At 43.5% G+C, this 15381-nt stretch overlaps 1 protein-coding gene across 1 annotated transcript in view; it reads right to left on the bottom strand.

The window, feature by feature from the left end:
* Positions 1-2: 2 nt before the first annotated feature.
* SEMA5B (semaphorin 5B) overlaps positions 3-15381 on the bottom strand; it is a gene marked incomplete at both ends in the record, with an annotated part of 132848 nt that continues 117469 nt past the window's right edge. The window contains one exon of the mRNA XM_082056325.1: positions 3-158. Coding sequence (XP_081912451.1) covers positions 3-158 — 156 coding nt within the window. The remainder of the gene's footprint in view (positions 159-15381) is intronic.

Genomic DNA, 15381 nt, shown 5'->3' on the forward strand with positions numbered 1-15381 from the left:
CATCAGCTGTTGGTAAAGGTCCTTCCAGGGGAGGCCTCGGGCCTGTAGTCATATTTATTCAGTGTACTTGGATAATAGGTTGTCGTGTACACATTGGTTTGCTGCAACGGGTAGAAGTTGGTCCTGTCATCTGGGATCAAATTGTTCTTGTTAAGTGTCTGTAAGAGAGAAGAGGAAGATGACAGGCATGGCAATGGTGCCACACAATTACTCCTTTCTACCTGCAGACACCTCCCTCTCACCTGCCTTCTCCATCATGGTCTCTGTTGCAGCCACCACCGCCTTCCCTCCGGCTGGGAGAGGAAGACGGTCCATCGGACACACTACGGGCTGGTCTGCAGGGGACCACAGCTCCTGACAGGTCTCCTTCGGTGGACCTGTACTCAGCTACTGCTAGGGCCAGAAGCCAGAGCCTTCTCCAGAGACACAGAGTCTCCTGGTAGATGGCACGTTGTCTGAATGTCATTGTCACATGAAACCATGCTGGGCCTACAGGAAAACTGGTGATTAATGGCAGCGCTTAATCTAATCTGGCCCAAAATGCTCATGTTATGGCCTGCAGCTCCCTCTCAAACCAGATGCCAAAGGGCAGCTTTTTCTCTTTGGAAGAGCAGGTGTGCATTTACCTGATCTCCATCTCCATTGGTAGATATCCAGGTTTGGACCCCCCGATATTAAGTGTGTCACTTCTGTAAGCTACAGTGTAAGTAACAAATCATGGTCACTTTTGGGAAAACTAAAATGACTTAAAAAAAATATTTAACAACCACGTAACAATTGTTGCCAACAACAACATAAAAATGAGAACCACAAATGCCCCTTTTACCATAAAAATTTAGAGATGAGGCTTTTCTCCCTCCCCTCTTCCCCCCCATTCTTTGCTTTTTGCAAGAATTACTGTTACTCTTCCCACCAGCAAGCAGATGTCCCCTTCCCCCCCTGATTAAAGCCCATTGCTATGCCAGCCATCTCCTATGCTCAAGTATGAAATTCCATTTCAGGGGTGGGGATGATGCAATAATTTTATAGAACTATCTCCTTCATCTTTATAGTCATCTAATTTCTATTAATTTGGCTGAGGAACTTTTATTATAGTTTTTTCAGTTAACCCCTGGCTTACATTTCTTATACACATTCCTGGCCTATGTTGCTCCTAGGTGCACCTTTAATGGTTGTCATGCACGGAACTCACTCCTTTGATTTGGGAGTCAACACCAGGTGTGTTTGCTACAGCACCCTCATGATCAGGGCACAGCATCTTTAGTGACAGCATGAGCATCTCTCCTCTCTGGAGCAGAGACATGGAGAGGTCTAGTGAGGCAACTAGTCCTGGGACCTAACAGTTGTTCTGCCACAACCCGATGCTCCTGGGGAACCACTTTACCTCAACTTCCCTTTGAGACAAACAACTCATACCCAACCAACTCAGGGCAAGATGAAAATTACTGAACTGATGCTCAAGCCCTTTAAATGCCCAGCTCCATTAGCCTTACTCGACCCATCTAACTTCAGCCACCTAAACTTCAGGTACTGGGGCTCCACTGGCAAGCCAGGGAGAAGCCCCCTTCCTGCAAGAAGGCAGGTGTAGATTAAAATTGCCTCCTGGGGGAACCCCTCGACCCCCTGAGTCCCAGCAGTGGCAGGATGACCCACTGACAGTGGGTGCCCAACTTTCAGGAGGCTACAGTTGGGTGAGCAGGGTCTTACCCTGTGCCCACGGGACAGCCAGGGCTCAGCCACATCCCAGCTGTGACCACTGAAAGGATCAAAGCTACAACTTCTTTGTAACTGAGTAACTTGACTGCCTGGGGATGGGGAGAGGAGGAGGAAGAAAATGCTTTCTTCTAATCTGATAGCTGGCTCACAGCTAGAGCTACCCTGGGAGCTGCAGCTCCCAGTTTCATACAGGAAATTAGGAGGAAAGGCTTTCCTATGGCAAAAGTATCCTGGCAAAGAAACTTCCCAATTGCCGAACTACCAAATAACTTCTCTGGAAATGAGCACTACCTGAAACATCTCATAGATGAAAACAGGAGGAGCCTCAGCGTCCTCTTGATCTGTGATCTTTCCCTGCCTCGACCCTCTAAAATGAGCTCACAGCACGTTACTTGTAGGAACCAAGGAGACAATTTGTATAGGCACGCTCAAAGGGACAAACGTTTCCAAGGAATGAGGCTTTGTGCCCTTCACTATGGAAGGAAGAAAAGCGATGGCATGCTTTGCTTCCAGTCACCCAAAGAAATGTTAAAATAGTGTGGGCAGCAGACTTCTGCTTTGTGCTGGAGCTGGGACACAAGGAGGCCGGGCTCAGTCCTCCACTGCTTGCTCTGCTTCCTTGGGAAATCCAATTAACTGCTCCCTGCTTCAGTGTCTTCTGACCCAACTTGATAAAAACGATTGAGATTCCCTGTAAAAATGCACTTTGCTAAGTACTACTGCTGAGTATTTGGGGGAACTGCTCTCTGGCAAACACCACAGGCGTTCACACCAGCTGTACATGATGACTGCAGTTTCCCACCGGTGTCTCCAGCCGAGGACACCCACTGCCAGCAGTGTCACCCTGTACCCCACAGTCACGCTCCACCACAGCAGGAGGATGAGGCTGATCCCCATTGCTGTACTCCCTGGGGTTTCTTGAAAGAGGCCCCACCATCCAGGCTCTGGTCACTTTTGGGGACAGTTGAGATTCATGATGTGCCAGCATTAGCCCCTCTGAAATTTGTGACATCAAAATCCTGGCCTGGGATGGCTCAGGACCATCTTGATCTGAGGACAAAGACCTCAGGACTCTACTTTTTTTGGATTCCAGCTGGAAAATCTCTATGAGTTTCAACATGTCCCAGTGTTTAAAACTAGTTCCTTACAGCAGACTTAGCATTTAATTTACATGTTTTGCATTTTTTTTTTCTCTTTCATATAACATTTAATTAGGAAAAAACAGCCTCACAACTGCTCCTCTGCTCTTTTTGGTTCTATTTCCAATGAAGGGCTTATATCTTACGGAAATACCTTATGAAAATCATTTAGTGGAATTTATAATGCAATTAGCTGCAAAGAATTTGTCTCCAGAAACACTGCAATGGCAGCACAGTCCTAAATCAGTGTGATCAATGTGCACTGCCTTAACGTTTCCCCACACAAACTTATTGGCTGTCTTGTTTTAATAAATACATTATTAGGTTCCTTGGCACTAGAAGTTGGTTGCTATTTTGACAAAAGGAAATCGGTCAGCAGTGAATTTTTTAGAGATGTACACATACATACCCCTGCATGCACTGCAGGAGAGGTACTCAGGTGCGTCTCTCTGGGTGGGCTCCTGTGCTGTTTTACACAGCACTTTAAAACTTGCTTTTGTCCCGCAATTCTTCACTGTGACAGTACAGACATGGCCAATGACCTTGCCTTTGGAAGATATTCCCCCAACACTATATGGGTTGTGCCATCCAGGTCAGAGCCTCCCAATGACTTGAACTCACTGGAGTTATTCTGGGGTTGAAAAAAGCCCGCTGTGCCCATCGCCACTCCCACCAATATTTACCAGTCCCAACAGGAAAGACCAAGACACATCACCACCACACAACTACAGCTGATCACAAAACCTAACACGGACCAGATCGTTGCTCACAGCCCATCTCCTAAAAGTGCCTCTTCACCTCAGCCACCGCTGAGCCAAGTCCCCACTACTACAGTGGCCAAAAAGTGCTTGCTGAAGACAATGCCCAATAAGTGCTCTTAGAAGGGACAATCCTTCAGTGCTTTTGCAGGGACTTATCTGTGTCTGCAGGAGCTAAGCTGACTAAAGCAGCACAGTGAGCACTGGAGACCAGGCTGTCCTCACCAGAGGTTTCAGAGAAGGAAGAAAGACTTGCCTTTGCTGCCTCAGCCCTTCTGCACCACCATCCTTCACCCTTTTGTCAAGCAGGGATGTTTTCAGATGGACTAAGGTTTTAAGAGAATGTAAACCACCAGCAGCTTTCTCCATTACGTGTGATCTGTCAACTAATCAAAAGGTCCAAACTTGTTGCCAGTGCATTGCATGTCTATGCCAAGCACAACAGAATCCTTAGTATTTCATTATTTACAGATATGTATAAACAAATTGTTATCACTCTTGCTATTGTATTAGCAATTAGTCAGAACTGGAAGAGTCAAGGGGAAAGTTTACAGATATCCTCCCTTGTGCACTGCTTTGCCTTCGTACCAGAGGCCAAATACTGGCATTCATTCTCAGGCTGTTTCTCCCAAGGTAGAGCCAAGTGTCGGATGTGTTAAACATGACTGCATTGTGCCGTATGCATACATTTAATTTTGTTTGGCTTTCTCCAGTGATATTTTTAGCCTAAGTCATCATTCAGATTTTCCATTTGTTACTTTCTCTCCAGCAATGTCTTGCCACTACTCCCCCAAATTCTGCCTGTGCTCCAAATCATTAAGTCATAATCCACTGACCTACTTGCTTACATTCTCCCAGATGTATCCAAACATCTTCATGCGTAACAGTACAGGACTTTCAGTACTACTCCCATCCTATAACTGCAAGCACATGCTGTATAAATATTTCTTACACACACAAACAGATTAAATGTTTCAGTTTTCAATAAACAATCACGAAAATCTCAAAACTTGATCTTAAAAGGGGATGAATTTCCCCCCATCCCCAATTAGAAGGAATTCCATATAGTGTTTGAGAAGATAAAGTGAAAAGGATGCTTCTAAACCATCTGATACACGTACAACTAATACCAAACTAAGGGCTATAAGTTAATTCCCACAGGGTGACTTGCAATAACAAGATTTCCTGAATCTTCTCATGCAGGAAACACTGAGCTTTCTGGAGCTCAGCATTCTCTTTGAGCTTCAGATTTTCTTTTCTATTTTGGGGAAGGTGTGGGGGAACAGTCAGCAAGTTTCCTGAGAGTTTTGTAGGTTAAACTTTACCAACTAAGCAACACCACAGTCCCCGTGAACCCAGCAAGGACAATTTCTCCCAATCTCACAGTTTCTCTATTATATCCCCATTGACAAGGGTTATTTCAGTTCTTCCACCTCCCACTTACGACACTTTCCTCTTTAAAAAGGTAAAAAGAAGAAATAAAAAGTTGAGTGACCTTCCTGGGCAGCTTCAAATCACTCTGTCTAGCGTTTACGGATAAGTTATTTAACCTCTGAGGAGGCTGAGTGACGCAGTGCGCACCTCTCCAAGGGGCATGACTCATCAGACGTGTCACCTGTGCCAGCACTGACTGCATGGTTGGCAGTTTCCATCCTGCAAGTTTGTTTGTTATGTTGAATGTCTCAGCGTACTACAAAGAAAACTCTTCCTTTAGTCACAAAGTGAGCGCAGGCACTAAGGCACCAAGGGTAACAACTCCAGTCACTGCTAACCTGGGTCACCCACTACAGACACAGGTGATGGTCTAAAATCAGGGTCCAGGTAGCAGACAGCAACTTTGTAGTCAACCCATTCCTCTTAGAAAGATGCAAATGAAGCCCATGTGCATCCTGCCTCTGCAGAAATCAGGGACAACATTCCCACTGAACTCAGTCACACAATGAGCCCAAAAAAAACTGAGGGAGCCTTCCCAGTTTTCCTTGGAAAAGCATCCGACAGATTTCCTGCAGCAACAGAGGGATGGCCTCTACACCCTGCATCCCCCAGGAAAAGAGAAGGATAAGGGAGTTGTGCAACGATGTAATGAAGCCAAGAGCCAACATTTAGGTTCTTTTGTGCTCCTTTTAAGTTGTTTGCTTCTTGCGGTGAAATCAGATTGAGCAAACTGCCTTTTTGATGCAGATCAGCTGTTTTATGGAGCTAGCCATGCCTTCTTGTTAAAGGATGATACTTTTTGTGTTCTAGGAACATTAGCCAAATGACTTAGGGTTGTGGAAATATATTAATATTCTGAAACATTTCCCACAGCTTGTACATCTCTGGAATTACCAAGGCAGACACCTCAGAATTATAGTTAACCAGTATATTTGGAAATAATTAGCATAATAATTACATTTCAACAAAATAAACCATACAACTAAAATAACCTCTTTTGGCAATAATTGACACCAAGAAAATAGATGACGTCTGGCCCACCCACATGCTCCCTTTCTTCCCATCAACTGGATGCCACGACACCGCTGTGCCTCTCGAGCTGTGCGTTACAAATGACCCTGGAAAGAAGGAAAGTTGCCAGAAAGACCTTATGAGACCCACGTATTTACTGCAAGCTAAGAGTGATTTTTAAGACTTTAATGATTCTTCTTTCTGATCTCTCTTAAAAACATGTGTAGTGTCTTACACAAAACAAACCATCTCACCTGATGTTTTTATAGAATCTCTTGAGCTCTGCCTACGCTGAAGTCAAAGTAGTAGCGGCCTGGGTTTATGTATTGAGTTTTTTCTGATGAATTCAATAAGGCTGTTTGCAGGATTTACAGTGAAGTGCAGATGTGCAGATGAGGAACCTATTTTCTATATAAGAAGGCTTTTAATCTCAAAAAGAGATACAAAAAAATCCCACTGGGACACTGAACTTATGATTGCATGTTCTTTTTGGATGGAAGCTTACCAGATTTTTAGACTGGAAATTCTTTGTTCACTGTTGTTGGTGAATAAATTAAACAACCCCCAAATGATGGCAGCATCTGTAGATGTGCTCAGGTTGACAATGGAACTAATATTGAATTATAAGAAAATGAATAGCTACAGTTTTCTATAGCTGTTTGAAAACTGCTATTTTATCCTTTTACTTGGGAGGGAGTGAGGTTATATTACTGCCATTTTAAACTTATAAAAACCTTCAGAGTTGGCAACATAAAGGACCATTGTCAGGAAGATGCTTTGGCACATCTCTGACTTTAAGCACATGAGTAAGATGACAAACTGTATGTAATAGTAAGGCAAACTGAAATGAGTCCCTGCTTAGAGCTAAATCCAGGTTTAAGTATTTTTCTGAACTGGAAACTGAAGTCCGAGGGGGTTGATGGAAATCTTCCCCCTGGCAAATGCAGGTGTCTAGCCTAAAGCTTGCTATTTATCCCTGCCTTGCCAGTAATTTGGTGTTGGCAACACCCATGACATGGTGTCCAGACACAAAAGGGGAATTCAGGGCTGCCCCAAGCTGCTTCCCAATATAGCTGGTGCACAGGACAGAGCAGACATGATCTCAGCTGCGTGGGAAGGTGCAAACTGTCTCCTTGCTGCATCACTGTGCCTTGGTGTGTGCCCTTCCTGGGTCCCTCACATATACAACAGCATTACTACACAGAGACTAATCAGTTGAGCTACAGCATCTGCCCTCCTGCATGCTCTAGTACTCAGACTAACTCACCAGAGGGGGAATCACTGCCTTCTAAAACTGATAGTTCACACGGGGTGCAGATCACAGAATCACAGAGTGGTTGTGGTTGGAAGGGACCTCTGGAGATCATCTAGTCCAACCCACCTGCTGAAGCAGGTTCACCAGAGCAGATCACACAGGAATGTGTCCAGGTGGGTTTTGAACGTCTCCAGAGAAGGAGACTCCACAGCCTCTCTGGGCAGCCTGTTCCAGGGCTCTGGCACCCTCAGAGTAAAGTTTTTCCTCACATTCAGATGGAACCTCCTGTGCTTCAGTCTGTGCCCATTGCCCCTCATCCTATTGTTGGGCACCACTGAAAGGAGTCTGGTCCCATCCTCCTTACACCCACCCTTGAGATATTTATAAACATGGATGAGAACGCCTCTCAGCCCTCTCCAGGCTGAACAGACCCCGCTCTCTCAGTCTCTCGTCATAAGAAAGGTGCTTTAGGTCCCTAATCATATTTGTAGCTCTCTGCTGGGCTCCCTCCAGTAAATCCATATCCTTCTTAAAGTGGGGAGTCCAGAACTGGACACAGTACTCCAGATGCAGCCTCACCAGGGCAGAGTAGAGGGGGAGGAGAACCTCCCTCGACCTGCTGGTTACACTCAATGCACCCAGGTACTGTTGGCCTAATTCGTCCATAGGACACATTATAGACTCATGGTCAACCTGTTATCGACCAGAACACCCAAGTTGTTTTCTGCAGCGCTGCTTTCCAGCAGGTCTGCCCCTCACCTGTACTGGTGCCTGGGGTTATTCCTCCCCAGGTGCAGGACCCTACACTTGCCCTTGTTGAACTTCATCAGGTTCTTCTCTGCCCAGTCCTCCGGCCTGTCCAGGTCTCGCTGAATGGCAGCACAGCCTCTGGTGTGCCAGCCCTTCCTCCCAGTTTGGTATCATCAACAAACTTGCTGATGATCATCATCATTTGGAGGAACTGGGCTACACTGGGCTTCATCTGATGGTAACTAGTAAGGCCCCAGTGACCAGCTGTAGGTCTGTCTGCGACAGGCGGTGCTCAGTGCCTCATTGCAGTTATATCTGAGTAACCAGCCCCAAATTTTCAGGTGGTCTCAGAGCTGCTTATCCTGGTGAACTGCCTACCCAAGTCACGCGGCCTGGTGCCAGCCCACAGCGCTACACTGAGACTGAGAATTGGAAAGGTGTAACTGCAGTAGTGCAAAAAAAAAAAGGGGAAAAAAAAAAAAGTAGTAAAAATAGAAATAAAAGTAAAAACTGGGCTTAATTTACCATCTGCTAACTCCGCTCAGTCTCTTATAGTCTTATTGCTTTCCAAATATCTCCCACCCTCTAAATAGCTGCTTTTTGATTATTTTCCTCAAGATTGCTTTGTTTTCTCCCCATGCTGCATCTCACCTTGTTATTTCCTCTCTACATTTATAACCTCCTCAGGTCATTTTCCATTATTTCTATACCAGTGGCTGTTTTTTTCTGACACACCTCCCAATTTAATATCTTCTGCCAGTTTAATTAAACACACTGACTGCACCCTTTCCAGGCTCGTAATGAAGATATTAAATAACGCCAAACCTTGCATTACTGCTTGCAGTGCCCCAAACAACTCCTCCCTATAGCCCTGTATGTTCCCATTAACGATTGCCCAATGTTCACAGTCCATTACCCAGATTTCAATCTCTACAGCAGCATTCCTGTCCAAGCCAATTTCTATGTACACATCACAAGATTATTTAAGACACCCATACCATCCTCTTTTCTTTAGGTGTATGGACCAGTGTAGCTATGTTTTTAACTAGCTGAGAATCTGCCCTTATGCAGCTCCGTCTCGTGCTTTCCCTTTGTTTTCTAAAGCTGAAAGTCTGTGAAAAAAGGTGATGTTTGATTTCTTCCTGCTCAGCATTAGGTCCCAGCTCAGCTGTCAGTTCAGCCCAGCCACCTTTCATTTCATCAGGGTATGTGATATGTTGCCTCTCAAATATTAATTCAGCCTTGCCTTGCATATTAACACTGACAGAGATTTGTTTCAATGAGTTTCCATTGCTATAACTGAAAGTATAGTCAAGTTAATCCCATTTGTTTCTTCTGGCTTCACTCTCTGGTATGGCCCCGACTCTGCCAAATTTTAAAGACCAAGCGGGATTTAACACCCCATTGATATGCTCTGTTGAATGGGGAAGTTCCAGGCACACTCTATCGATTGTGGGCCTGTATGCTTACAGATATTTTGTCAGATCCCCAAATCCAACTGGTTTTTCCCACCCAGACTTACTGGAGCTACTTGTGTGACTTTAGTGCACTAGACCTGAGTAGCTTAACGGTGACTCTATTAGCTAGGAGGAAATTTGGCCTGCTTTCTTATAAACACTTTTGTGTTACCTTTGCATTGCATGGCACCGGGGGTTTGCCCAAGATCCATGATATTTATAAAGGTAATTAGAGTTGTTCATTAGCAGGTTCTCACAGACTCTGGGATACAGTCCATCTGGATTCCTTCATTCGCAGATTTTCAGTTCTTTCCTTTATTCACATGCTTTGTGCCATATCTCAGGATGATGTTAGAGCTGATTTAACAAGGATTTCCCCCAGCTATAGGGAAATGCAGGCAGAGCTACTCCTGCCTATCCTATGCCAAACCTGTTGTGCATATACCACTGAAGCACCAGGGGAAGGTGGCGATGGATGCAGCGTTGTGGAGGCAGCAGCCAGAACATCCTGGGCAGCCCTGAGCTCTCAGCTGCGCTTTAGGACAGGGCAGTCATGGTTCAGGAAAAACAGCTCAGGTATTTCAGCTATCCTCTCTCAGAGCTCCCAAAAATGTTCTAGACTTTGAGCTCTAGTTCTGAATACTGACACAGCTATATTTATTTTGTATGCACGCAGCTCCTTTTCTTCATAATTCTGCTTTAAAATCCATTCTTTGCTAGTGAAGCTACTCCAGAAGAATAGCGAGGCAGCTCCCCTCCAAGTGTACCACAAAGGCTATAGGTTTCTTGGTATTTATTGTTTGTCTAATATTATCCTCTCCCTTTATCTTTAGCTCTCTGTTCATGGCTCTCTATAAACTCTTCTGCAAACACAAAATTAATTCCTCCTGCACATCTTGGCAGCACTGAGGATTTCCCAGTTTGGCTAATGCACATTACACTGCCAGCCAGAGCTTGGAAGAGACATGGAAGGAAGAACCACTTCAAGCACCTGGACCAAGCGAGAACCATTAACTTTTAGCAAATGAGGCTAGGGTATATTGGAAATATTCCTCTTCTGACCAGTAGAGGGAAGTCATGTGAATACACGGTAGTCAGAGCAGTGTGATTTTGTTATTCTCATTCCTGTAGTTCTTAATTTAATTCTCCCTCTTCCAGCACAGGTGGATGGGTGAGGGCAGATACATCTTAACCTCAGAGAAATTAGGAATGGCAAAAATTGCAAGAAAAAGGTAACATCAATTATTAGATCAATTAGTGTATCTGGAAAAATCAGATAAACTTTTGAACACATCTGTCTGCCTTCAGGTCTGAAATAGCAGCCCACATGTTGAAAAACCTGCCTGCTTTTCCCAGCTATACTCATTGATTGAAATTGACCCAAACCAAAACCTTTCTTGCCTGCATCCACAGATTATCACAGCTGCAGTAATACAACCACACAGAAAGGCTAATGTCAGCATCCATGATGACTAGCCTAGCCTGGAAGAAGGGAAAGCATGGACCATATCCCTGACCTGGCTGTAGAGGAGATACAGCTGGTTGTACAAGGAGGAAGACAGAAGGCTGAGTCAATAGAGAGAAACGTGACAGGATGAATATGAAGTATCTACCCCTAGTATCAGTTAAAACTTCTCAATACAGGTTAAAGAGGAAAACAAAAAGTCATCCCAAAAGCTGGACCCTCTCAAAATGTTGGGGAGGAGGAATCAATGGTGACAAGGAGGAATAATGTAGATTCCCACCCCCTGGTGAGCAGCAACAGCCCTGTGAAGTAATGAAGGGTTTGTATGAAGAGCGGATGGAGCAGGGACCAATTCCCATTGTGGCACAGTCGACAGCAGCTGCTTAGCATCCCAGAGGGAGCATTCGGATCTGAATTGGCACTTTCCCCTACTCTTAAATAATGCATTGATGAGAGGGAGATATCTGTGACTTGCACACAGCAACCCGCTGAGCCACTGCTGCCACAGGGTGAGGAAACATCTGAGGGACATACGTCGCTCTATGGACACAAGTGTCCTAGGCCAGCCACACCTCCAGGCAAGCCTGACTGCTCAAGTCGGCTCAACCCAACGATATAAAGCAGAGAAAAGACACTAATAGATTTTGACTGAGACGCACCACTTAATCCTTTTTTCCCCATCAGTAAGCTCTCTTGCTTTCCCTTCCTAGCAGGCATTATGTAAATTGAGAGTCCCCTGAAGTGATATTTGAAACTGCAGGATCATACAAGAAAAGGCACAATGCTCCTGTGCCAATACAACCTCCTGCCCCTACTATTCTTTTTCAAATAATACTATACTAATGGTAAGTACTATAAATATGTACTCTACCATCCAAGCACCTAATGTTCTTAAATGCCGCTTTGTTCAGGGGAAATAGTCTTTGTTAAACATGGAATTCACTGGGATCAGAATTTATGTTTCAATCTGATTTACTATATTTATATTTATATATATATATATATTTATTTTTCCCAGCTGATTACATCAGCTAAATCTCTTTCTAAAACACCATGCAGCTAAAGCAAATACTTAAGGGAGGCTGTTGATATCTTATTGACAATGTTGGATATCATCAGCTGTTGGCTTATGGCTGAACTTTACAGACAGTTCCTGGGACTTGAAGGATGCACAGTGAAAGGGTCACCAGGAAAAGGAAAAAAGCTTCTATCACAGTGCTATCAGTGTATGTGCTGTGATCACTACAAATAAATGAGTTAGCCAATTTTAGTTGAAGTAGCAACATATCGGATTAAGTAATAGAACACTGAAGCCCTAAGTTTTCCACGGCATAGAGAAAAAACCCTCCTCAGGACTTGGACAAACATTCCTCTTGGGCACTTGACAGTAGTTTAAGCTCATTCAAACTTGAACCCCTGGCAGTCTCCCTGCTATAAGAAAGGTGTGATTTTCAGCAGCAATGACAATGACCATCACCAAGAGAAAGACATTTAAAATCCATAGATAAATCCACTTTCCTATACCCTGAACTTTATTTCTTTTTGCAGTGTTGAAAACTGCAACAACCACCCAGCCTGATGTTTTATTCAGAAAGATTCTTCTTCCAAAGACAGAATTGGTTTCTGTTTCACAACCTTCCACTTCGGTATTTTATTGCCATGAATTATTCGGGATTAGTAATGAAGTGTGGATCACAGTGTCCGGAGTCATTTGTAGGTGGTGTCTGCTCTAAACTGCTCTTTGATTCTCAACAGCATTGTTCTCACTTTATTTAAAAATATTCATTGTAGTTACTAATTTATACAGAGTCCCAAGTGATCTACTGAATATTCCCTCAATTTTCTGGTAGCTGCATTTATATTTGTTGTATAACTGTGGGCAAGTGCAGGATTCACCGTCCTACTGAAGGTGATGTCTGTTGTTCTGATGTCCTCCTAGAAACCTCTATTATCAGGTTATACATCAAGTTATTTAGTTTCCCTCTTTCATTGCCATATCCTGCAATCTCACTCAGCTGTCACCTCATCTTCCCCCACAATAAATTTGCTTATTGACATAAATGACTGTTTTGCTTGAGCACAACTTCAGTGTTTGGCCCTTAGCTTCTGTGAGAGCAGCGGTGACGCCCAGAGCAGATGCGACGCTCAGGTGCTTCCTCAGCTTATTTGAGGCATCAGTACAGAAAGAGTTTGACTGCTTGACTCATGACTAAAGCTGTGTTTAAGGAAGGAAGGGCAGAGGAAGGCCTATCCAGCACAATCAAGAAGAAAATCTGCAGAATCATCACCATAACCATCTTGCAAACTTACATTTCTCACTAATCCCATCTGGCCTGATCCAAAGGCCATTGGATTTTGGATTCGGACCAATGTGCAGATGTCTTTGCCTGTCCAAATCCTGTGTAGAATAAAATGTTGGCTCTCTCTATTGGCAGAGGATTTAGCAATAGGAAGAAGTTCAGTCCAAACCCTTTCTCCATGTGTGGCTGTTCCAAGAGCTCCGAATTCACAAGGGCTCAACCTTGACTCTACATCCTCCCACTTCTACTGCAGGATCATCTGGTTTTCCATCAGCATGACACTAATAAGTAACTCACACAAGTAAGTCACTGAGTAGCTAAAGCAAAATGTTAAAAAAGAGGATCTCCTCTCTGCTTTGATAGCCAGTTATTAACTAATTGGTGTGGCAGTACTGGGAAGGCTCTAGGTGGTTCTGTAACCCATCATGACAAAATGTGAAAAGCAGATAATTTTTATTTCATTATGCTCTTGTTCCTCACAGTCTTCAATATTGTCAGAGTGTTGTATGAACTTTAACCAATTAATGAAACATGAACTGCTTATTAGGTGACCCAAAAGGTCTCTCCCCTACAATCTGTGAATAACAAATCAAAGTCAATGTGCTAGTGGTAAATGCATATGCATGAAATCTTTCAAGACATCATGGCTAAAGTAGCTAATAATAAACCTCACAGCATTCTTGAGAAAACAAAACAGGAAGGGAAAAGAAGCCAGGAAAAATAAAACGTTCTTGTGCAAAACATTGCCTAGGCACGTTAGCATCAGCTAAATGATCAATAGGTCACCATTATGTATGATATTTACCTCCCATCTGCATTACTGCATTGCTGTGCTGAAATGTCCAACAAGGCTCATATCAGCTAGCACTTCCTTCATTAAAACCTGCCTTCATATAAAATTCACCTTGATTTATGAGTTTGCATTCAGTGCTGTACATTTGAAGGTAACACTGCCAAACCTTCTACTGTGTTCACCTGCTGGTTGGAGAACAGAGATATTTCAAGATGAAAACAAACTAAAGATGGTTGCAGAAGGCTTATTATTATCAAAGAATGGAAAATAATAGACTTGTGCATATGCTCAGCCTTCTGCCACCATCATGTCACTGTGTAATACCATTTTCTGCTACTGAAAAGTAGTCTACACACCATGTACTTCCTTAATCATGGATTTATTAACTCTTTCACACACAAACACACCCCCCTACAATGATTCTTTTGCTTTCTCTACCTAAAACACGTTGGGGGCAGTTTTCTTGGCCTTGCTGAATAGAAACCTACTTGCGTTTAGAATCTGGAATTTCAGGTGTTTTCACTTTCTTTCATACATACAGATTTTAAATTCAGATGGGCCCAGATCCAAGCTCAGTCCAACCCTCATTTTCCAGAAGGTGAATTTTAACTCCTTCATCATTTGAATGTTAATTGTGTAGCATCACAATAAAATCACACATGCTCCTTGAAGGCATTAAAAACTCCCTCCTGACCCTTAGAAATATCTGTCAGTTATTCCTAAATATAAAGCTGGCTAATAACAAGTTCTGTAAGTAATTACACAGCATAGAGCACACAGAGCCTTCCTCTTACTGCACGCTATATTCTTCAAGGGAACACTGGGGAGTGACAAATTTGTAGTATTGAATGAGACATTTTCAGGCAAGAATTTAAGAAAGGAGGGTCAATAGAGAAGAGAAACATTAGGAAATGTTCAACAGGAATAGAGAAAAGGGGCTTCACTTGATAAACAGATTTTACCCTATCTGTAAATCTCTTTTCCTCATTCACCACTCTGAAAATCTATGACTTTGAGTTCTCAGCAAGTAGCCCCTTGCTCCTAAACATTTAGTTTTGGTCTGTCCAATGACTGCAGATTTATGTACTTGAACTCTTTCACTTCCTAACATTCTATAAATAAGCCCCATCTGGTCTATCTCTCCTCATGTCCAAGTCCTTTCTCCCTCCAGTCTAACTCATACAGTCCCAGTTACCTAATGCTTTCCTTTAAATAAACTAGATTTTTCAAAACCTGATCTAATGCCCATGTTCTTTATGTCCCTCGAAAGAAGATTCTAACAGCTGCTCGCTGTTACTACACA

Source organism: Streptopelia decaocto (assembly GCF_964273445.1).
Source record: "Streptopelia decaocto genome assembly, chromosome: 6".
NCBI lineage: Eukaryota > Metazoa > Chordata > Aves > Columbiformes > Columbidae > Streptopelia > Streptopelia decaocto.